We start from the raw sequence: 21,533 nt of genomic DNA, 5'->3' as shown, positions 1-21,533 counted from the left end.
CTCCAGCCAGGTCTCTGCTACCAACCTGCTGTGTGGCCTCTAGCAATCACTCCTCCCTTGGAAACCCATTTGTCTTCTTGGCAAAACGGAGGCTTGGGCTTTATGTGCTGCTTGGATTTGGTCCTTTCTGACGGTGGCTGGCCAGGGCAGGGCAGCATGGGGGATGTGGTGGGGGAGAATGGAACTGGGGAGCCTCAGTCAAGGCCAGTGACATCATCCAGCTCTGGCCACCATGGATCAGGGGCTGCACTCAAACCCAGCACAGGCCCTCCTGGGGGTGCTTGGCAGAACAGCTTGAAAGGCTCCTAATACTTTCTGGAAGAGTTTACCCCAGAGAATTGGCCTGAAGAAAAATACTCTGCATTTGTGGTGCTTTGCACTTGGCTAAAGCCCTTGTTATCACATTTTCTTCAATCTTCACCTTGGCCCTGCGCGTGAGGCAGTGAGGACTGATTTACTTCATTTTACAGATGAGGAAGTGAATGTTTAGGGAATTTAAACGGCACTCCCAACATTACACGATGTGAGAAGGATAAAAACAGATCTAAAATTCAGCCCTGCCCTGTCTCTTTCAGGACTCGTGATGGAGCAGCGCCTTAGGGAGGGACTCGAGGCTCTTCTGGGTGTCTCTAGGACCACTGCAGGGCTCCAGCTTGGACATTTCTGGGCCCACCTGGAACAGCCCTGGCTGGGGCCATCTCATACCTCTGTCCTCTGGTCCCGTGTCGGTACAGCAGGGGCCCACAGACTCTGCCCAGACACCAACCCCCATCTTTCCAATAGCTCTGAGGATCAGCCCCATAGACGGTGTGAGTTTTCAGTGCATCATGGCCCTGCCCTGATGCACTCACTCTCCTACAGCCTGCAGGGGTCACTGACCACAACCTTAGCCAGGGCTGACTCCTTTTCCTGCTCCTGCTCTTAGCTGGAGGCTTCAGGATCCAGGTCCCCCTTGGCCTTGCTACATGTAGCCAGGGCCCTGGTCCTCAACTGAGGATGCTGAGGGTCCAGGAGGACTTGAGGGACTCTGTGAGGTCAGAGGTTGGTGAGCAGAAGACACCCAGAGCTGGCTCTTTGTGGATTCCCAGCCTCTGTGGAATGGGGAGCATCAGAGCTGTGCCAACAATCTGGGTGATGAGGAAATATTTGCCAGTTGCATCCCATAAACAGAGAAATCCCTCATCCAAGGCATATCCAGAGCCATGGATATGGGGCTTACATCATGGTCCAAAACAGAGGTGACCCTAAGGTGCAGATGGCAGGGAGCGTGGTCCAAGTGTAGGACAACTGGATTGGGGAAATGAAGGTCCACAGGACACATGCTAGAAGTAAGCCTTATTACCTACATTCTTCTTCTCAAACTTCTGCCTGAGCTCAGAGACCAGAGCTGATTGGACAGGGCTTCCCACCTTGGGTTTTGGTGACCGTTGGGGTTGCTGAGGGGTGAGTGAGCCAGAGACTGTAGGCACAGTCCAGGGGGCCACGCCCATCTTGGACGCCATTGTGGGTGGTGGAGGGGGAGCTGGGGCTTTGGGGGGCAGTGTGCTTCCTAGGCTGTTGTTGTTGCAGTTCTCATTGGAAGGATCCTCTTTGAGCACAAACTTGGCAGCAGCCTTGGTCCTTTGGAACTTGAGCCATTCGATGCGCATAGCCCGGGGCGCAGGGCTGGGCCGCTTACGGAGCACACGCCGCACCGGAAGGACCTTGTTGGACTTCTTATTGCGCCAGAAGGTGGCAGTGGAGATGAGGACGGTTATGGCCACGATGATGGCCATGATGCCAGCCAGGACACCCACAGCCTTCATGGGGTTGTCTTTGGTCTGCATCAGGAAGGCAGCCATGGGGCTTCGGGACAGCATCTGGAAGAGAGAGCCATCCCGTTGCCTTCTGTGACTCCTGCCCGGTCCCTGGAGGACAGAGCAGGGCTCATGAGCTCCCTGAAGCCTGATGGTTTAAAAAAACATCTTTCTGGGGTCAGGCATCCCTGGAGAATCTGATGAGCACCATGGGCTTTGGTCCAGAAAAAATGCACACAGAGAAAATGTGATGCATACAGCCCTCCAGAAAAACGTACAGCAAGAGAGCATAATGCAAACAACCTTTTTCAGATTAAGAACTCCCACATTAGCTGGACTCTCTTCTTGAGAGATTAGGGGATTGCTTACCTTTGGTTATGGAGGGCCTCTTCTGTCCAAGTGAATCAGGACCCCTCTTAAGTGATGATTTTCTGCCAGATACTGAGCTGAGAACTATGTACCATGATTTTACTTCTGCCTTTTAACACCCATGCGAAAGAGCCATCACTATTCCCAGTTTATAGGAAAGGAAGAAGAGGCCGGGCAAAGCCCCAAATCACACTGTTAAAAGGTGTTGAAACTAGGATTTCTACTTGATTCCAAAGCCTGTGTATCTGATGGCAGAAGCAGCCTTTGCTAGCATTGAGTGTCTTTTGGAGGAAGGCTGGAGATGGTCTTTGTTCCTCTGATGACCCGCAGCAAGGCCTGAGCTGGCCCTCTGACCCTCTCCCCGACGCAGACTTGGTACCCACCTCGGTGTCTGTGATGTCAATCTTGAGTAAGGCTGTGGTGCTGAAGGATGGGGAGCCACGGTCCTTGGCCTGCACCTCTAGGGACCATGTGAAGTCCCCGCCAGGTGTAATGTTGTGCAGGGCATCGAGGGAGCGGATGGAGTTCTTGAGCCGGATCTCCCCCGTGTGCACATCGATGTCGAACACGTTGGCTGGCTCGACGTGTGTGATGGAATAGTCCACCAGATTGTTGGGCTCTTCTGCATCCTGGTCCGTGGCCTGTGTGTGGGTGGGGGGGAGGGTCGGACAGAGCTGGGCTTCGAGGACAACACTTGTGTACCCTGGCTAAACCAATAAATCATATGTGGCTTGCTGGGTTGAAGGGAAATCATCCTAGCCCTACCTGGAGTAGACTGGAGTTGGGAGAAGTATTGAATGAGCCAGGGTCTGGGCCAGGCCCCCTACGTGTATTACACCATTCCATCCTCAGAACAAGTCTGGGCGGTAGGTATTGTTAAAAAAAAATAAATTTGGATGATAAGTGACTGTCTAAGGATGGATATAGAGAAGGAGGGGAGATGGGATTCAAAGTCAAGTCCCTTGGGGCGCCTGGGTGGCTCAGTGGGTTAAAGCCTCTGCCTTCGGCTCAGGTCATGATCCCGGGGTCCTGGGATCGAGCCCCGCATTGGGCTCTCTGCTCGGTAGGGAGTCTGCTTCCTCCTCTCTCTCTGCCTGCCTCTCTGCCTACTTGTGATCTCTGTCTATCAAATAAATAAATAAAATCTTAAAAAAAAAAAGTCAAATCACTTGGGTTTCAGAGTTCATGCTTCTTCCACGTTAGCAAGACAGTGTCGCTCAGCACTGCTCTGAAAACAGGCACACCAACTGCGTGAACAAAAGCAACCCAAACACCTAAGCTACCCAAGCCTCAATTGCTTCTTTTGTAAAGTGGCAATAATAGTTTCTCTCTTAGAGGTTATTTCCGGGTTGAGTTGGGGGTGGGATGTATAATGAACCTTAAAATCCTCTGCTCATATTGGGAAGCCACTAGTTTTATTTTAAAATAAATTCTTCTGCTATGGTGCCTCTTGGAGCAGCTAGAACAGGCTTTTAGGGAAGTTTCGTTGCCTTCAAAGCTCACCTCAATTTTCACCGGGGTCCCCAGCACCATTGTCTTCTCCTGGACACTCTTTCCAAACTGCGGGTAGTGATCATTGACATCCAGGAGAGTGACAAAGACCTCGGCCAGGCTGTATTTGCCCTCCATGTCCTCTGCCTTCACATAGAAGTTGTACCTGGCTGTGGCCTCAGCATCCAGGCTGGCCCAGGGCTGGGTGTAGATGATCCCAGTGGACGGGTGGATCAGGAAGCTGCCAGGCATAGGGAGCTCAGGCTTGGGTGTGCACAAGCACAGGTGCATGCATACAGGCACGAGTGTGCGTGCACACACACACACACACACACACACACGCACACCTGCAGGAGTGACCTACCTCTAATGCATTATGCAGCTTCTCCAAAGTAGCTCACCTGATCCTTTCCCCAACCCTGCAGGCTGATGGAGGCAGGCGCACCCATTTACTCACCCACCTCTTAACCTTGAACTTACCCAGACTCAGACTCACAGCCCTTCCTTTTCCACCCAGAGCCTACCCCTCCCTAGCTCCAGGCCATGACAGTGACCCTTCTTCTCTTAGATCCCTGAACCTCTGCTTCAGGGTCTCTACTGCTTTCCTTTCCCCCACTGGGCTTGTATTCATTTCTCCAACCCGGTCTAGGTCCCTCCTGCTTTCCACCCAGATCGCCTCTGCCCCCTGCCTCCCAAATCCCTTGCCCAAGGCTCTTTCCAGAATTCTGGATCTACTTACGGGTCTGCCCCGGACCCATAGATGGAGTATTTGACTTCGCCCCATGGACCTGTGTCTGGATCTACAGCCTGGAAGAGAGAAAGCTCTTAGTGGTCCATGTCCTTTGTTGGGGCATGTCGGCAGTTCACGTGTCTGAGGGCTGCTTTCCCTGGCAACACAAGGGGATTTGGGGTTGACCCAACTGGGCAGAAACTGATCTGAAGGCCTGCTCCAGAGCCCTAGCTTTCTACCCAGGAGGGCTCCACTGTTGGAAGAACCAAAAGGTTTAGATCTAGAAGGCATATATCCCACCTTTGTAAAAGAGAAAGGAAAAGGAGATGGGTCCTATGCCCTGGCTTCGGGGGTTTTGCCTATGTCCTCCTTAGAGTCCTGAGAGGTATTATTATCCCCATCGTACAGAAGAAGAAACTGAGCCTCGGAGAGGTCAGGTAGCTTGTCCAAGGACACAGTTAATGCGTTTGGGCTTTGTGGTTCAAACTGGAGCCCAGGTCTCTCTGATTTCATCAAGCCTCCTTCAGTAGGGGCTCCTAACCACAGCTCCAGTCCCTGGGCTAGTCCTCAACCCACTGTGACAGCCACCACGTTGGAGCCTCCTGGAGAATTCTCAGGGATTCTGGCAATGTAGTAGTGGGAGGTGAACTTGGGGACATTGTCATTGGTGTCCAGGAGCTGGATCACAACATCTGCTGTGGAGCTGAACTTCTCTGGAGTGTTCACTTCAATGGCCAGTAGCTGAGGAAGGAAAGAAAATAAAGACTTGTCTGGGCAGTGGTCACCGGGCAGAAAGCCTTCCCACTTCTTGTCCCAGCAGGGTCGGGCGCACACCTGCCCTGTACCGCTTCAGTCTCCACCACCAGCCTGTGATGCCTGCCGCCACCTGCAAGGGGCACCTCTAAGGCCCACTGTCTTGAAAGGCCTGCATATAGTTGTACTTGGGCCAATTTTTTTTGTCCCATTGATTTGCTTACTCCTTTTCAGTTTCAATTTCAAAAATTATTTTGTTATATGATATAATTTAATATTTGTTAGGGAAGTTCTTGCCTCATATTCTTTCTTTCTGTTTTCCTGACTATTCTTACAAGTTTATTTCTCCAGATAAAAATCAGTGTAATGTCAATCCCCTTCCCCGTCCCCAAAGGAAATTCCACATAAGACTTAATTGAAATGATATTGGATTCTTCATTCACTTGATGAGACTTTGCATTTTTTTAAAACAAAGTACGCCTTTACACTTCTTGCTTTCTTTATATCCCTTTGTTAAATTCTTGTGCTTTTTTGTTATTTAGATGCTGTATATTTCTTATTATCCTAATAACTAGGAATTTTATCTTTTAGTTGTTATTATAAAAGAGGATCTTTTATTCCATTATTCTCTTTGCTATTTTTCTTATGTAGGAAAACTCAAATTTTGTGTGTTAAGTTTGTAATCAATCATGTTAGCAACTTTGCTGTGTTTGTTTTCCCAACATTTCTTAGATTTGTCTAAGCAAACAAAAACACCACCTACAAACAATGATAATTTTGTCCTTTCCTTTCTGACATTCATACTTCTTATTTCCTTTCTTTACTCAGGAATAACATTACTCCAGGAATAGTGTTAAATAACAGTGGTGAGAGCAGGCCCCCACAATTTGTTTCTGACTTCATAGGAAGCTTTTAGATTCCCACCTCTAAGCATGACACTTGCTGTAGTGGCATATGTAGGTATAATTATAAATAATTGTAACAGTTTAAATAATATTAGTGAAGTATGTTTTTACTTTTTATTACTATATAGTATTCATGTTTATATCTAATATTCATTATTTACATATGTTCATAATTTTAAAAAATCAGATACAAAGAGTATTTTTTTAAACTTCTACTTAGGTTTTTTTTAACAGAATCAATGATAGATGTCAAACACCTATGAGAAATACGTTTATCTTGATAATCAAATAGTTTTTCGGTCTCAATCTATTAACATGGCACCTTGAATGCCAGTGCTTTCCTGGGACGATGATAATTTAGGAACAGGGGCTTAGTGAGGCTGTGTGAGCAGTGGGAGCAGGCTCTTTTTACCCTCCCCTTCCTCCCACCCCGCCCCCATTCCTGCTCCCCCAGTCAGCAGGAGGGGCAGAGGAACTGAGAGGAAAAAAGGAGGGCCAGAAGGGGCAGGAGGTGACATGGCCCCCTCAGGAATGAATCCAGGAGCTGCTATGAGCTCCTAGGACCCCCGCATTCAGGGCAGTGCAAAGCATCACCTACCTTAAAGGTTAGCACTTTGAACTTTTCAAAGTCAATGGCGGCTGAGTTCTCTACAATGATGGTGACTTGGGCTTCATTCAGGACTGTCAGTGGGACCACTCGGAAGATGCCCCCAGGTCCCACCAGCCGCAGGTTGAATTTGGCATTGGCTCCCTGGACCACAGAGATTGGAGGGAGGCAACGGAGAAGATGAGTGAGAATAGAAACTCATTAGATGGTCATGCTAAGCGAGGAGCCTTCCTTATGCCCTTAACCCTGGCAGGTGAGTATTATTACTTCTTTCTGTCAGCCAGGCCACGGAGAATCAAAAAGACTTAGCAGGCTATGGAGACTAAGTCAGGTAACAAACGCTCACAGCCCAGCCCTCTGCCGGGCAGAGGAGGTGATGGGAAGTGGTCACAAAAACTCCCCGGAGATCTAATACAGAGGGGCTTCTGTTTGGCTGGCTATACTTTTTAACTGATTGTGAATGTCCTTAGGCTAAGCAGAGAGTCTGTGGTTAGCTACTCTCCCCCATCTCTCTCTTGGTTATACCTTCTTGTTTCATTCATTTTGTGACCTGCCAGGCCCTTGGGACATAAGCAGTGAAGGCTGGTGAGCTCTCAGCTCAAGTCCCTTGGAAGACAAAGAGGAGGGCAGGACCACACACCTGGTCTGAGTCGTTGACGGTGATCTTTAGGCCCCGCAGGATCTCCCCCTGAGGGGGGTGCTCGTACATGGACAGCTCAAATATGTTCTGGGGTCCACTCTCACCATAGAACGTAGGCGGATGGTTGTTGAGGTCCACGATCCTGATGGTGACTGGGACCATGGCCTGGGCGGCTGGGATCCCGGCAGAGCTGACCTCAGTCACCTGGGGTGGGGACAGGTGGCTATTGCTGTGTGGCAGGAGACTCCAAGATGGCCCCATGGATCCCCGCCTCCACATGTTCATCCTCTTGTATAATCCCCTCTCTTTAAGTGTGGCCTGCCCTAGCAACTGACTTCGGATAGCACATGGCAATGGTGATGGCATATACTTAGTGATTAGACCATGAAGATTGTAACTTCTGTTTTCTAGCAGACTGTCTCTCTTGCTGGCTCTGATGAGACGAGTAGCTATGTTGGAGAGGCACATGTCTCAAGGAGCTAATGGTGATCTCTAGCCCACAGGACACTAGGAACTAAATTCTGCCCATAATCATGTGAGCCTGGAAACTGATCCTTCCACAGTCAAGAGAACCCAGTCCTGGCTGACAATCTGATGGAAGCTACATGAGAGACCTCGCATCTGTGGACCCGGCTAACCTGGAATCCTGGCCCACAGAAACTGCCAGATACAAATGTGAGCTGTTTTAAGACCCTAAGTTTGCGGAAACGTTACAACAGCCACAGGCAACGATACGGTGCTAGTACTGATCCCATTTCTCAGATGAGGCACAGAGGGGTGAAGTAGTCACCTGGGGTCACACAGCTAGTGAGTGGCAGAGCTGGAACAGGAAGAACTCAGGTGTATCTGATTCCTTAACCAGCGCTCTCTCCATCTCCTCACACTGGCCCTTCTTTGCATCCAGAGACATATGAGATCAAATCCCAGCTCTGCCACATTCTGTCCTGGTGTCCATTTGGCCAAAGGGAGGCTGTAGGGAGGGGAGGTGCGGCGACACAGCAACAGATAACTAACATGGCGGCAAAGCCAGGGCTGAGAATCCACAGGCTCCATGTGAACCACTCCCTGTGACAGGTACTATCAAGGACCTCCCTGCCCTTGTTCTTTAAGCATGCTCTGTCTTACCTATCCTGAAACTCTGCTCCTGGGAACCACTCTGTCACACCCTAGCTGCTATCCTGGATCCTTTCTCAGAAGCCTACACCTCCATTTCCTAATTCTTCCTCCACTCTCAGCCCATCCCCAACAGAGATCCTTCACACCAATTTCCATGCTGCACGCAGCACTATCACCTCCTTTGCCTTCCTGAGTGTCCTCTGCTAATGTGACTCTGCTCTTGGCAGGCTCCTCTCTACCTCTCCGATCGCTCCTGAGTTTCCCTCACCTGCCTCCCCACCCCCCACAATCCTCACTCAGCCTCCAGTGCCCCCACAGCTGCATTCTCAGCCAGTGCTCCTCTGTCCCCACGGCCACTCTCTGGGCAATCCCATTCCCCAAAATCATCCTTCCATAGCTGCCTGTATGCTGACACTGTCTCTCCAGGTTCCGAACCTGTATATCCAAGTTGTGTGTTCAACCTGAATGTTCCTGAGACAGAGAAGCTTTCCATGCCTGTCCTCCCTAACCGGCCTCCTCTCCTGTGCTCCTGATGGCGTGGCACCACTCCAGACGCCCCATCCCTGACCCTTCCCTTACCCCTCACAGCCACATTCTGTGGAGTCGGCCTCCTTCGTATTTTGCAATTTGTCTATTTCTGCTATTCCACCTCCCTCCATCCCCAAGGGCCTTCTTAACTAATGGCTTTGCCTCCCTGCCTCTCATCCAGTTTCCTCCAAACTCAAGGTGGGACCAGTGTTCTCAAATCTTAGGCTGGAACTGGTACCAGAGTCACTTGAGAGATTAGAACATGTAGAGTCCTGGGTTTCTTCCAGACACACAAACTTCCTGTTGCCAGGACTAGGTCCTGGAAATCCTTGTTTGCCAAACTCTGAATCTGAACCCCGCCATCCCCCTACCCCTCCACCCCTGGTCTAAAGCAGACAGATGAGCTTTTTAACAAGACTCTAATCTGCTCAAAACCCTTCAATATCTTTTTACTCCTCTTGGGGAGAACCAGCTACATAATTTGCAGACCCAGTGAAAAATGAAAATATTTTCTAACAAAAATTTTCTTAAAAATTGTTTTAAAATCTTGTTAAAAAATTATTAAGGATTTCAAGACAGCAAGAGCAGATCATTACGCCCAGCATGGGACCCTTCTGACGGTGATCCCTGTGTAATTACATAGACCACACGCCCACAAAGCTGGCCCTGTTCCAGGATAAAAACTGTATCTCATATTCAGGGCTTTCACTCCTCTGGCCCCAGCCTGGATCCAACTGTTTCTCTGTCTACATGCTGCCCATGAACTCTAGTTCTAGTCATGGCTCTAGCTCACGACTCCTTGCTGCTTCCCTAGTCTGTCATGTGCTCTCACCTCCAGCCTTGCCTCACGTGGCTCTCCTAGCCCATGGTGCCTCCAGCCCACCCTCACCCCCACCAGTGATGTCCCTCACTGATCTCCACCTGCTGCGTCCTCCCCATGTTCAAGACCTTGCTGCTTCAATCCTACCTCCTTGTGAATTCACGTCTCCCCTTGCCAGGGGCTTTGTGTGTCTGCTGCAACATTCACCCAGGCTATGTGATGTAGGCGCTCTTTGGAGCAGCAGCTAGCTCCTTCCCTCGGTGGAAGGTGGGGTGCTGGAGGTGGGCTGGGTCTCATCAACTTTGGAATCTCCCAGGGCCGGAGGGTAGGAGGAGGGGCCAAGCAAGAGGGACGGTACCTGTACATGCAGCTCATACACCTCTCTCCTGAGCTGGGCAGGGCTCTGCATGACTGAGATGACTCCAGACGTCTCATTAATTTCAAAGGCTCCATCACTCCCTGTCAAGGGGGAAAGACGTGCCCTGCAGTTCCACACATGGCCATGGGAGGCGCAGGGGAGCCAGGCCAGGCAGGCTGCCCGGTGCTCCTCAGGTGTTTGTTCCCTCATTGAGGTCTGTATAAAATGTAATTCTATCAGCTGGATCTTGCCAATGAGGAAACTGAGTCTCAGAAGGGCTAAGTCATTTGTCTAAGATTTCACAGCACGTGTAGAGCTGGGACTTAAACTCACTTCTGAGTCTGGCTTTCAGGTTTCATAGAACTGGCTTCTCTTACTGCCGTGTATATGCATGTGTGTGTGTGTGCGCACATGCGTGTGTGTGACGGCAACAGAAAAGGAGAAACAGGCACAGAGATAAGGAGACAAGGAGGGAGAGAGAGAGGAGAGAAAGGAAAGGAGGGAAGAAGGAGGCCAGAGGCTGCAAGAGAAGAACAGAGGATGGAGAGGAGAGGAGAGATGGGGATGGTAGGTGCTGGGTAATTGTGGGAAGGCTGCAGAGGTGGAGGGCAGGGACGGGGAGCAATGGGGTGGGGGTGGGGTCTGGGAGGGGGGTGTCTGTGTGCCTGAGGAAAGGAGCCCGCAAGTGATGGGGGCACATTCACGCATACGTGAGCTGTTGGAGGGAGCGTGTGCACCAGGCATATCCCAGGGATAGGGTCAGGGAGGGGAAGGGTCTGAGTGAGAGCACAGAGACATGTGCACATCTGTGATCAGACACCAAGGATGACCATCCCACTGAGGGGCCTGGGCCTGTGGGGACTGTCTACTGAGGGCCACAGAACCCACCCACCCGGGGCACCATGACCTGCTCAGTTGCTGCTCAGTTGCTGCTCATTTATGCAAAGAAGAGTCTTGGAGACAGAAGACTTAGGTTCAAATCAAATGGGAATGTGGGATGCCCCTTTAGCTTCTCTGAGTCTCAGTTTTCTTGTCCATATATAGGGCTAACGGTAGGAAATGTCCTATCATCGTTGCATTTAATTCTCTTAATTCAACTATATGCTCTAGGCCAGAAATGTAAAAAAATGAGAGGAATAACTGGGTGGCTTGGTCAGTTAAGCATCTGCCTCTTGGTTTTGGCTCAGGTCGTGATCTCAGGGTCATAGGATCAAGGCCCATGTCAGGCTCTGCGCTGGGAGTAGAGCCTGCTTAGGATTCTCTCTCCCTCTGCCCCTTTCCCTTCTAAAAAAAAAAAAAAAAAGAATCAGGGGAAAAAAAAAACAGTAATTTTAAAAAGTGTAAGAAATGTGGCCACTCCCTCTTGTTAATCAGCGTGTGCCCAGGGTGAAGGGACATGAGTTGGAGCCACCCACATTGTTTTCGATGCCCTCCCCCCATGCTTCTCTCCCTGTTGCTGGACAGAGTGACAAACAGGAGCACATGCCAAAGAGACTTGTCACCTCCTGGAGGGACCCAGACCCCCCACCCAATACATCTTGTACTTCTGACTTTACAAATGAGGAAACTGGGACCCAGAGAGATCTGGGCAGGTCACTCTGGTCACCCAGGAAGTAGGAGCTGTAGTCCAGCGACGGGCCTGTCCTCAAAGTTGCCCAGACTTACCATTCAAGAGGCTGTAGACAATTTGGTTGGGTTTGCCTCGATCTCCATCCATGGCAACCACCATCAGTACCTCTGAGCCCTTTGGGGGAACAGAAGCAGCTGCCTGAGGCCAACCGGTATGGCTGGAGCTCTCCCCTCCCCCCATATACTTGCCCCTGTCAGAGGGGAGGTGCTCCTGCCACCCAAGAAAAGGGCCAGGCCTCTGTGGGGCCCCACACCAGTTCTACAGGGAGATCAGAGCACCCACTGGCTCCCAGGGCTGGAGGGACAGCCTGAGCCCTGCTTCTCCTCACCACATAGGTCAGCTCTGGCCTTTACTATCCAGCTCTCAGGCCTCACCCTTGCTGCCTCATCCACCTTTTGCCTTTGGAGGTAGATAGAGGGAGAGTCAGAGACAGGTGAGAGAGGGGCTGGCCACAGTAGGGTGCGATGAAAAGTCCAGGTACTAGGATGTTTTGCTGGGGCCCCGGTTGGGGTGCTATTCAAAGGGTTTGGTCAGGGATGGCACAACTAACAAGCCTGCTCCACCTCAGCCTGCTGCCCCCTTCTAAGCCCTCTGCTCAGGCCCTTCTCCTCTGCCTGTCCACACTCATGGCTGCCTCTTGACTGTCCCCATGCTGCCTGCTCTCCCTCAGCAATGCTTTCCACCCTTAGCTCCTGGCAGGACAGCTAGCCTACCTCGGCCCTGCCTTTGGCCGCCACCAGAGGAGCCCTTCATTTCTACCTCACTCTGTGCTCATCTCTACCACTCAGCTGCCAGCTTCTGGACAAGTGGTACCTTAGCTTGGGCCCAGCATGTGAGTGGTCCTCAGAAAGTGCTTTCATTATCTCCTCAAGTCTATAATCATCAGACCAGCAAAAGGAAAAGTGACAACGCGGTTCGGTTCTAGAGTCTTTGGGAAGTTTGGTTCCAGCCTGGTCTCTGCCTCCAGGGAGCTCTCAGTCTGTCTGAGGTGGGGACATGTAAATACATGGATGTAACCCAAGGTGGGATGGGGAGAGTGTGGGAGCAGAGAAGAGAGCTCCCATCTCAGCTGAAGATGTCAAGGAAAACAGTGCCTGGGGTGACCTGAGAAGGGCAAGGAGCCTCAGGCCCGGGGGCACAGTTTAGGCAGAGGCTAAAGGCAGAGCAGGGAGATTGGCTGGGTGCTTGGAGGCTGAGGACTCAGGGGTAGAGGGGAGGCCAGCCCTTAGATGCCAGGGTTGGGGGCAGGACATTCCCTGAGAGGCCTGAAGACAAGCATAGTCACCAAAACATCAGGGGCAAAGACTGCACTGAGGGGTCAGAAGCTGAGGCTGGCCTTGAAACTGGGCCTTCAGGACAACCACTGGTCTGAGCGACCCCAGGCTATGGGGCTTGGAGCTAGGGAGGCATAAAGGAATCTCACCCCCCTTGCCAGCACATGGTGTAGAAAAGGCCCCACCCAAACCAAGGCAATGGGCCACCTGCCAGCCCCTCTTCTCAGCCCTTTTGAGGGGTAGAACATCAGCAGCTGGATTAGAGTAAGTTTGAATGAGGGAAGAAATGCCTGTCACAGTCTTGGCACCCAGCAGACGCTCCACACACCAGCACCTGCTTCCTCTCTCTTCCACTCCCACTGGCAAAAGGACATGCACCTGGGCTGAGCCTGGGCCCGTCCAGAGCCAGCCATGTGAGCCAAGCCACAGGGGATCCCGGGGCAGTGCTGTCTGGAGGGGACACTGGGCTGAGGGGCCAGCCACCCACCGGAAGGGTGTCCTCATACACATAGCCATAGTAGGGTGTGCCCACGAAGACAGGGGGCATGTCCTGCACGTCCTCCACATTGACTGTGACTGTAGTGGTGGTGGAGAATACCACGTTGGCCCCTCGCAGCCTCCCTCCACCATCCTGGGAGAGAACCAGAGAGTGAAAAGAGGTTGGGCCCTGGATGGCCCCTGGTGGCATCTAGCTTCTGCCACTTCCTGGCCTCAAGACCAGCTTTCCTCTCTGATTTCTGTCTGCTCCTGTATCACCTGGAGATCAGTTCCTCCTCGCAGAGGTTACTGAAATGAGCTGATGCATGGAGGTCTTTAGTCAGCGCCTGGTAGGCCCTAGGCACTCAAGTGTTCCTTTGGGAAAAAGAGTGAGTTCATTCTCCTGGGAAATTATGTTGGACAAATGGCAGAGGAGGAGGGGTCAAGGCCAAACTCCCCTTCCTGCCAGGAGCCAAGCCTCCAACTCCTGGGAACCTACTAAGAGCACGACAGGGGCCCATATGATGTAGGTGTGTGCCCAGGAAGCCCAGCCCTCGAGGAGCTTTGGGCAGCTGCTACGGGGTGCAGAGGGATGGCCTGCAGCCATACGTGACCAGCAAGAGCCTTCCTGTTCCTGGAAGAGACATTGTTGAGCCCAGAGGGACAGCTGGGCCTTCCCCACCTCAGGGGACAGAGCGCCACCTTGGCAGAGCACCCGCTGACTTGCGGCTCCTGCTCCCTGCCCTTTAGAAATCTGAGGAACTGCTTAGCCTCAGGGGTGGGCAGATAAGAAACCCGAGGTGCAGAGAGGGTCATTGATCACCCAGAGAGAGTGAGGTGAGCAAGCCCAGGCAGAGAGAGGGAAGCGCCTAGAGACCAGGCTGTGAGGGGATGGGAGGGGGCCAGGGTCTCTAAGCCATGGCCACCTGGTCCTCAGGAGGGGAACCGGGCCTGTCATGGGATGTACACCATCTTCCAGAACAGAATATACCCTCTCCAGCCCCCACACTCCAGCCTCCCTGGAGACTATGTCCATGTCCAGGCAGGGTCCACATCAACAGAGGTTCTGAGCAGCCGCACCCCCTCACCCCTGCTGCCATCATAACTTCAGCCCTCCAAAACGCCCCCACTCCCTTGCAGAACCGAACTCTGTTCCAGTCCCCGGGCTGCTTCCCTTGATAAAGGCTGAAGAAAGGCCAGAGGCTCCCAGTGCCTCCCTCTATGTTACCTTGGCAACCACGGTGACAAAATGGGCCCGGGCCTTCTCGTAGTCCAGGGTGGCCCCAGCCCGGAGGCGCAGCACGCCGCTGTGGTGGTCCAGGGCGAATTTGGTGGCGTGCACATTCTGTAAGAATGAGGGGCACGCTAGTCCTCGGAGGGGGCCCCAGGCTGGCCCAGGAATGGCTGCTTTGCTTCTGACGGGGTCTTCACTGTCCTCTGTCACAGGAACGATGGCCTTGCTGGCCCCGAAGGTCCCCCTCCCGTCCCTCAACATGCTCCTGGCAGGGCCCTAGCCTTCTCGCTGCCCAGCTTCCAGCTCAGCTCCGGCCTGGACTTGCCAGCAGGTAGACATGGCAGCAGAGTGCTCTAACCTAGAGAGTGTCAGGGCTCAGAAGCCACAGTGGTGGAGACAAGCTTCAGGATCATGAACCTCAACAAGGAAGAGCTTAGGGGCCAGTCACAGGCAGCCTGGGGGATGGTGGAGGATGGGTGGGGACAGGAGGTGATCCTCAAGCTGGAAAAGGGCTACTGTGTGTCACGAGCTGTTATCGGAGCTGCACGTGTATTTAATCCCCACAAGAACCTGTGAGGATGGGCTTGTGCCTTTCGGGTTCTGCACATGAGGAGGGAGAGCTGGGAGAGCTAGATGAGGGGGTGAGGGCCCCCCCAGGAAGGGGCGGCATCTTTCCGGTACAGGTGGAGCCCAGGGGATTTCTCCAGGAGCCTTGTTGTCAGCCACCAGGCTGTACCGCCTTGACAGTTGTGAGAGCCAGGGACTAACCCTGGGGGGAGCTGAGGAGCCGCCCCAGGAACAGCAGCTGTGAGAGGTGTGTGGCTGGTTCCTGCGGAAACCGGGAGGAGGACAGGGAGGAGGACGAGGTGCGGGAAGGGGTCTCTGCCTTTGACAGGGTTGGGGGAATGGAAAGCGGTGGGGCAGGGGTGTCATCACTCTGTTCCTCCTGACAGATCCCCTTTTCGCCCTTTTTCCTCTCCTCAGTTCTAGGCCAGGCAGGTTTTTTTTTTTTCCACCCTGTGTGGGTGTAATGTGCCCAGACCTCTCCTGGGGAGGGGGTTGGGGGTAGAGAGCTGAGGGTCCTGGAGATCCAGGGAGAGGGCGGCAGGGAATGCAGACGGAGCCAGGATGGGCCGGTCAGGGGAAGACGGCCTCCACCCACCCTCCTCTCATCTCCCCACCAGCCCAGCCCAGCCCTGGGAAGCTGATGTGATATCTCTGACAATCTTTGGGAAGAGTGGAGGTGCTGACTCAGAGCCTTGGCGATGGAGGTGGTGGCGGCCATCCAGGTGTCCCTTCTAGCCCAGGCCTCTGGTAATGACCAGTGTGCCCCTCCTTACCTGCAAGAAGTAGGTGACACTCCCTCCAGAGCCTGTGTCCTTGTCCACCGCATGCACCTTCATGATACTGCTCCCAGTAGGTAAGTCCTGAGGGGTCACAGCCATGGAGGTGGGGGAGGGGTCAGTCCCAGGGCAGTGACAGAATGCTCAGGGGACTGGGGGGAAAGGAGCCATAGAAAGATGGAGTCAGGGAGTGAAGGGCTGAATAGAGGTGAAGAGGGGAGGATTACCCAGGGAACCCCGCTGGGGAAGAGGCAGCCAAAGCAGAGTAGGTGAGTGGGTGCAGGGATGAAGGAAGGGGAAAGAAAGGCGGGAACAGATATCCTCTCAAAATAAGGCTCCAGATAGACAAAGCGTTTAAACATGAAGTGCAGAAATGGTTAATAGACATTCCACATTACCAGGGATCGCGTACATACCATTTAGAGCCCAAATGAAGTATCTTCCTCTTAATGAATTAGCAAATATTAAAAAAATTCGAGAATCCCCAGTGTTGGGGAGGGATGGGGAGACACACCCGAGGGGAGAGAGCCAGCACGCGCTGCTCTGGTAACTCAGGCTTTCAACCTTGGCATTTCACATCTTGGACCATTTCTTAAGGAAATGATTCTAATTAGCTATTTGGAAGTTTTATGGTGATGTTTAATGTTCAGAATTTGATGTTTCTTATGACAGCAAAAATCTAAAGCATCTTAAACATCCAGATGTAAAGGACTCATCCAGTCAATGATGGACTATGCACTAAGTGGAAACTATTAAGACGACAGTTACCTAAACTTCACAATTACTGAGGAAATGCTTGCTGTGCATTATGTTGTGAAATTAAGTGAAAAATAGCATACAGAAAGCATATGTTTAGTATTGTCACAATTATGTAAATAAAACAAACAAAATAAATCCAGTAATCCCAAAATGACTAGAAAGAACAACACCCATATTTGAAAATATTGTCTCAGGCTGGAGAAATTTGTTTTTTTCTACTTTTCTATATATTTCAAATTTCCACAATAAACGTATACTATAACAGAAAACGGGAAATGGACATTCCTGTGGATAAAAAGAATGTGTGAGGGGATGACAACAGAGGTGAGGGGAGGACATGAAGTGGGGGTTCTCCGGAGGGTGGAGAGCAGTTAGGATGAGGAGGTGTTCATCACTCTGGGGCTGGTCCCCTGGGGGCAGGTCACAGGGCAGCCCAGAGGGAAGGCTGGGCTGAGTCTGGGGATGGAGTGCATCGGCTCTGCCTAGAGGCCTCTTGCTCACCTCAGGAACCTGGACAACGTAGGGCTCCTGGATGAAACTGGGGGCCTCATCGTTGGCATCGGTCACCAGGATCGTGACTTTTTCTTTCACCTGAGAAGGGGCAAAGGGGACAGGAGTTGGGGCAGTGAGACTTTCTGGGCAATAAAGGGACAGTGGCTTCTAATAGCCCAGGTGTATGTCTCTGCCTGGTGTCTCTCCTTCTTCATCCCCTCCCTCCCTCCCTTCCTTCCTTCCTTCCTTTCTTCTTTTCTCCATTCATGCAACAAATACTACAAAGCAACCACTAGGTGTGAACACTGCCCTCCATCCCAGAGACAGAAGACAGTCTGATGGTGCGTGTTTTGCAGAATGGGACGGCAGGGCAAGATCCCCGTGTATAAGAAAGGTGGTGATCTCATGCAGGGTGCTAACAGGGGCATGCCAGGCACTGTGGGCAGCCCCCTGTGCTATCTGACTCTGAGGGGGGCACGATGGCCTAGGTAAACGCACCCCTTGGGTTTGTGGGCACATGGTCTAAGAGGCTGTCTCCAGAGGCCCTGAGAAGAGGCATCTAGTCCAGCCAGTGGTGGGGACGGCAGGGAGGCTTCACAGAGTGAGATTTAAGCTCCTCAGCAGGTGAGAGGGAAAGAGGTGGAAAGGTATGCCCGGAAGAAGGAACAGCATATGCAAAGGCAAGAGGAGTGGCATGTATGATGAATTCAGAGAACATAAGCAGATTTGGGGCTAGATGTTCGGGAGGGTGAATGTGAAAGGGAAGGTGGGCAAGGCAGATAGTGCTGGATGGGGAGTCTCTGAGGGCCAGACTGGGGCTTGGACCACATCCTGAGGGCAGTGGGGACCTGCTGTGAGTGTTTCTGCATCCAAGTTGTGGCCAAGCCTAAAGTTTCATGGTGATGGCTCTGGCTGAACTTCAGAGATGGACTGGGGTCAGGTAGCCTGGAAGCTGGGGAACCCCTGCGATCACCCCGGCAAGCACTGATGAGGGCCGGGTGGGAGTGGTGTCTGTAGGGGAGGAGGTGAAGGAGCAGCTAGGTCTGGGGCCCCAGGTGTTCATTTTGGGTGGCTGGGCGGGAGCTTGGTTGGAGGAGGCAGATGGGAACACATCCCCACTGGCCTCCCCTGGTGCAGCCCTGTCCTGTGGGCACGTTGGAGGGCCTCGGCTTGGATTTACCAGAGAGCCCCTGGGAGGGAGGAGAAGCTGTGGGCAAGCCTAGGGAGCAGGTGCCACCAGGAGGCTGGCTCAGGGGCACACTTACCAGATTCACGCCATCGGAAATGCTGATGGTGGCTTCAATCTCATCCTCCCTCTGTAAAGTATAAGGCTCCAGTGAGTGTCTGGGAGTCTGATGTACCTGGGGACCCTGAGGCGGGGGAAGACTCTCCCTGCCCCCACTGAGCCCACCAGAGCAGATCTGGGCATGTCAAGGGAGCCCTGGTGCAAGGCAGGGTGACCAAAATCTGCCTCTGGCCATGTTTGAGACCGTGTTTCGGGTCTTGGCACATCAGGGGTTCTCATAAACCCACAGTAGTACTGAGGCACCGAGAAAGAATGTTCCCCTGCTAGAATGAGGACAGACGCTAACCCAGCATGCTGGACATCCCAGTGAGCTGGACGTTTCCCTTTTTTCTTCTTTCCCCTCTCTTCCTCCCCATCCTCCCCATCTCTCCCACACCTCCTGGGTTCCATGGTCCAGGTCTGCAGTGTCTCAAGCACTCCCTAGCCCATGGTGGGACCCCAGCGAGGAAGGGTATTGAGGTCAGCAGGCCCCTAGGGGTGCTGGGGAGGGGTGCATGGTGATACTTCCCCCTCGTGGTCCCTACAGCAGCCTCTGAGACCCAACTTTCTTTTCTCGACCCTGGCCTGCATCAGGGTAAGTCGGCTGTCGGACCAGAACTGGCAGTAAGCCCATGGTATAGGTCCAGTTATGGGGTCCACGAGGCCCAACATCCTGGTGTGGGGCTCAAAAAAGAAATGTAGCCCAGGCCCCAGCACCCGTAGGTTCAGAAAGGTGCAGAGGGATAGAGGGGGTGGAGGTTTACCAAACTCAGACCCGCTCTCTAAACCACTCTTTCCCAGGCTGCCTCAGTCAGTAGAACATGCAACTCTTGATCCTGGGGTTATGAGTTCGGGTCCCATGTTGGGCATAGAGGTTACATATTAAAGAAAAAAAAAAAAAGTACTCTTTCCAGTCCTGATCTGCTGTCAGTTTTCTGTGGCTTACAGGACCTCTCCAGGACGACCTCCAGGGAAACTTCCAGCCCACAGAGGTTTGTCTGCACACCTGAGAGATAGTACGTCTCACACCTCTCCATACCTCTCTGTCCAGCTCTTTAACCAAGGTGATGTTTCCAAAATTGGGATCAACAGAAAAGACACTTCTAGCACTGGGGTCAAAGCTGATGTGGTAGGAGACAGGGTCTCCCTCGGGATCTGTCCCATTTAGAGTATAAACACGAGAACCTGGAAGGAGACACAGAAGGGGAGGCTAGAATCTGGGACCCAAATTTCTAAAAGTGGCATCTATTCAGACGAAGGATTTGGCTGTTTCTAAGGCAGGTATTCAATCCAGTGCTTAAGGTCCTGAGCCGAAGCGAGCCCTGGCTACTGGCTCACCCCCACAGGCTGCTTCCTACCCCCCACCCTTATTCTTTACAACTGTCAGGGAGATGTTAGTGTCAGTCCCTTTACGGACTGTAAACCATAATACAGATGACAGAGAAGCTTCAGGGCTGCTGTGCCTAACCCCAGGGCTTCTTCCAGTCCCAGGAGCCAAGACTGGGGTTCCCTGGTATCGGGGATGGGAGAAAAGGGAGGAGCCATTGAGATAGGAGGGGTGACCCAGGGTGCAGCGTTATGCCTCCACCTCTGAATTAGTTCTTGGGATTTCTAAGTAGATGCATTTCTTACACTGCTATCCTTCTGCTCAGTGTTCCCAACCCAGACAGAGGGAGAGGGAAGAAGGGAGAACCTCTTCTTTCCCCCTTCCCCCTTTCTCATGCATATCCCAGTAAGTTGGACTTTCTTAGGTCTGTTTAAAGGCTAAAGATTCCAAGCTCTGAAACTCCAGGAGGTAAGTATATTTGCTCAAGGTCACAACAGTGAGTAAGGGGTGGTGCTGTGGCCAAGCTTCGGGGTTCTCATCAAGCTGCCAACTGCTGTCTGCTGTCTAGGGTGGCCCTGTCTCAGCCCTGCAGCCGCATCTGGGTCTCCAGGACTGGCCTGGCTTAGGTCTCCATGACAGCCGTGACCTCCTTTCCTGCAACTGCCCTGGGGAACTCAGAGCACAAACAGGGCGCCCCAGAGGGCCCACAGCCTGGCACTGGGTGTCTCCATAGGCTCAGAGGAGTCACGGGTTCAGTCCTTGTGTCCAGGGAAATGAGGGCCACCCTCCGAGAAACCAATAGAGGGCGGATCCCAGGGGTACTCACCTACAGGGGTGTCCTCCGGAAGGCTGAACAAGGCCATGTTTCCGTTGGTGCTGCCCACCCCATTGTCGAAGAAGTGCGGGGCAAAATTGGCCTGGGCTAGGGAGAGAACAGGCAGGAGAACAGACACAGGGAGGGACAGCTTCACACCTGCGTGGTCCCAGTCTGGGCAGGCTGGGAGTCCCCTCCCCAATCCCCCGCACACCGTCAGACTGGGCTGGGAGCTGCGAAGGTGTCCTTCCACCACCACCTCCTGCAGGCTCAGACTCGGCTCAGGCTTGTCAGGGACGCGCACCATCTGGGGCACTTAGAACCCAGGCAGTGGCCAATCTCAACCCACCAATGGACAGACCTGGAACCCCGCGCCCAGAGAGGGACAGTGCCCTGGCCAAGGTCACACTGGGAGCTGGGGCACCCTCCTCTGCCCCAGCAGCCTTCAAAGCAATCACCAAACCTCCCTTCTGAAGAAGACAAGGGCGGCAGATGATCCTGGCTCCAAACCGGGGTGTCTCCAGGGTAGCCACCGAGCCCGGCAGGTGGAAGGATCGCCCCACCCCGCCGCGTCCCGTCTCCCCGCCCGAGTCCCACGGTGGAAATGAGCGGCCAGGGCTCTCCCTCGGCGCCCACTCGGGCAGTGCCCGCACCCGCGCTTAGCCCCGGACCCGCGCTCGGGGCCCCGCGGCCACTCACCCAGGCAGAGGCGCAGCAGCCCCAGGGCCAGGGCGGCCCCCGGGCTGCGCCTCATGTCTCCGCGGGCGGACAGAGTCTTTCGCCGC

The 21,533-nt window shown here is 53.0% G+C and overlaps 1 protein-coding gene across 1 annotated transcript; it reads right to left on the bottom strand.

Annotated features, from left to right (window-relative positions):
• Positions 1-1,322: 1,322 nt before the first annotated feature.
• On the bottom strand, positions 1,323-21,502 carry LOC111145319 (cadherin related family member 1). Its single transcript, XM_022500157.1, has 17 exons — positions 21,448-21,502; positions 20,761-20,856; positions 19,647-19,792; positions 18,588-18,638; positions 17,332-17,421; positions 16,069-16,155; positions 14,723-14,839; positions 13,505-13,648; positions 11,775-11,857; positions 10,114-10,210; positions 7,292-7,495; positions 6,643-6,795; positions 4,963-5,127; positions 4,396-4,463; positions 3,669-3,897; positions 2,549-2,806; positions 1,323-1,859 (listed from the first exon to the last, which is right to left on the bottom strand). The coding sequence occupies exons 1-17, from the start codon at positions 21,500-21,502 to the stop codon at positions 1,323-1,325; spliced, it is 2,580 nt and encodes an 859-aa protein (XP_022355865.1).
• Between the last annotated feature and the right edge of the window lie 31 nt (positions 21,503-21,533).

The sequence above is a fragment of the Enhydra lutris genome, unplaced genomic scaffold (assembly GCF_002288905.1).
Source record: "Enhydra lutris kenyoni isolate GAN:26980312 unplaced genomic scaffold, ASM228890v2 scaffoldscaffold12, whole genome shotgun sequence".
Lineage (NCBI taxonomy): Eukaryota > Metazoa > Chordata > Mammalia > Carnivora > Mustelidae > Enhydra > Enhydra lutris.
Note: the sequence above shows the minus strand (reverse complement) of the source record. Positions and strands in the feature narration are given on the sequence as shown.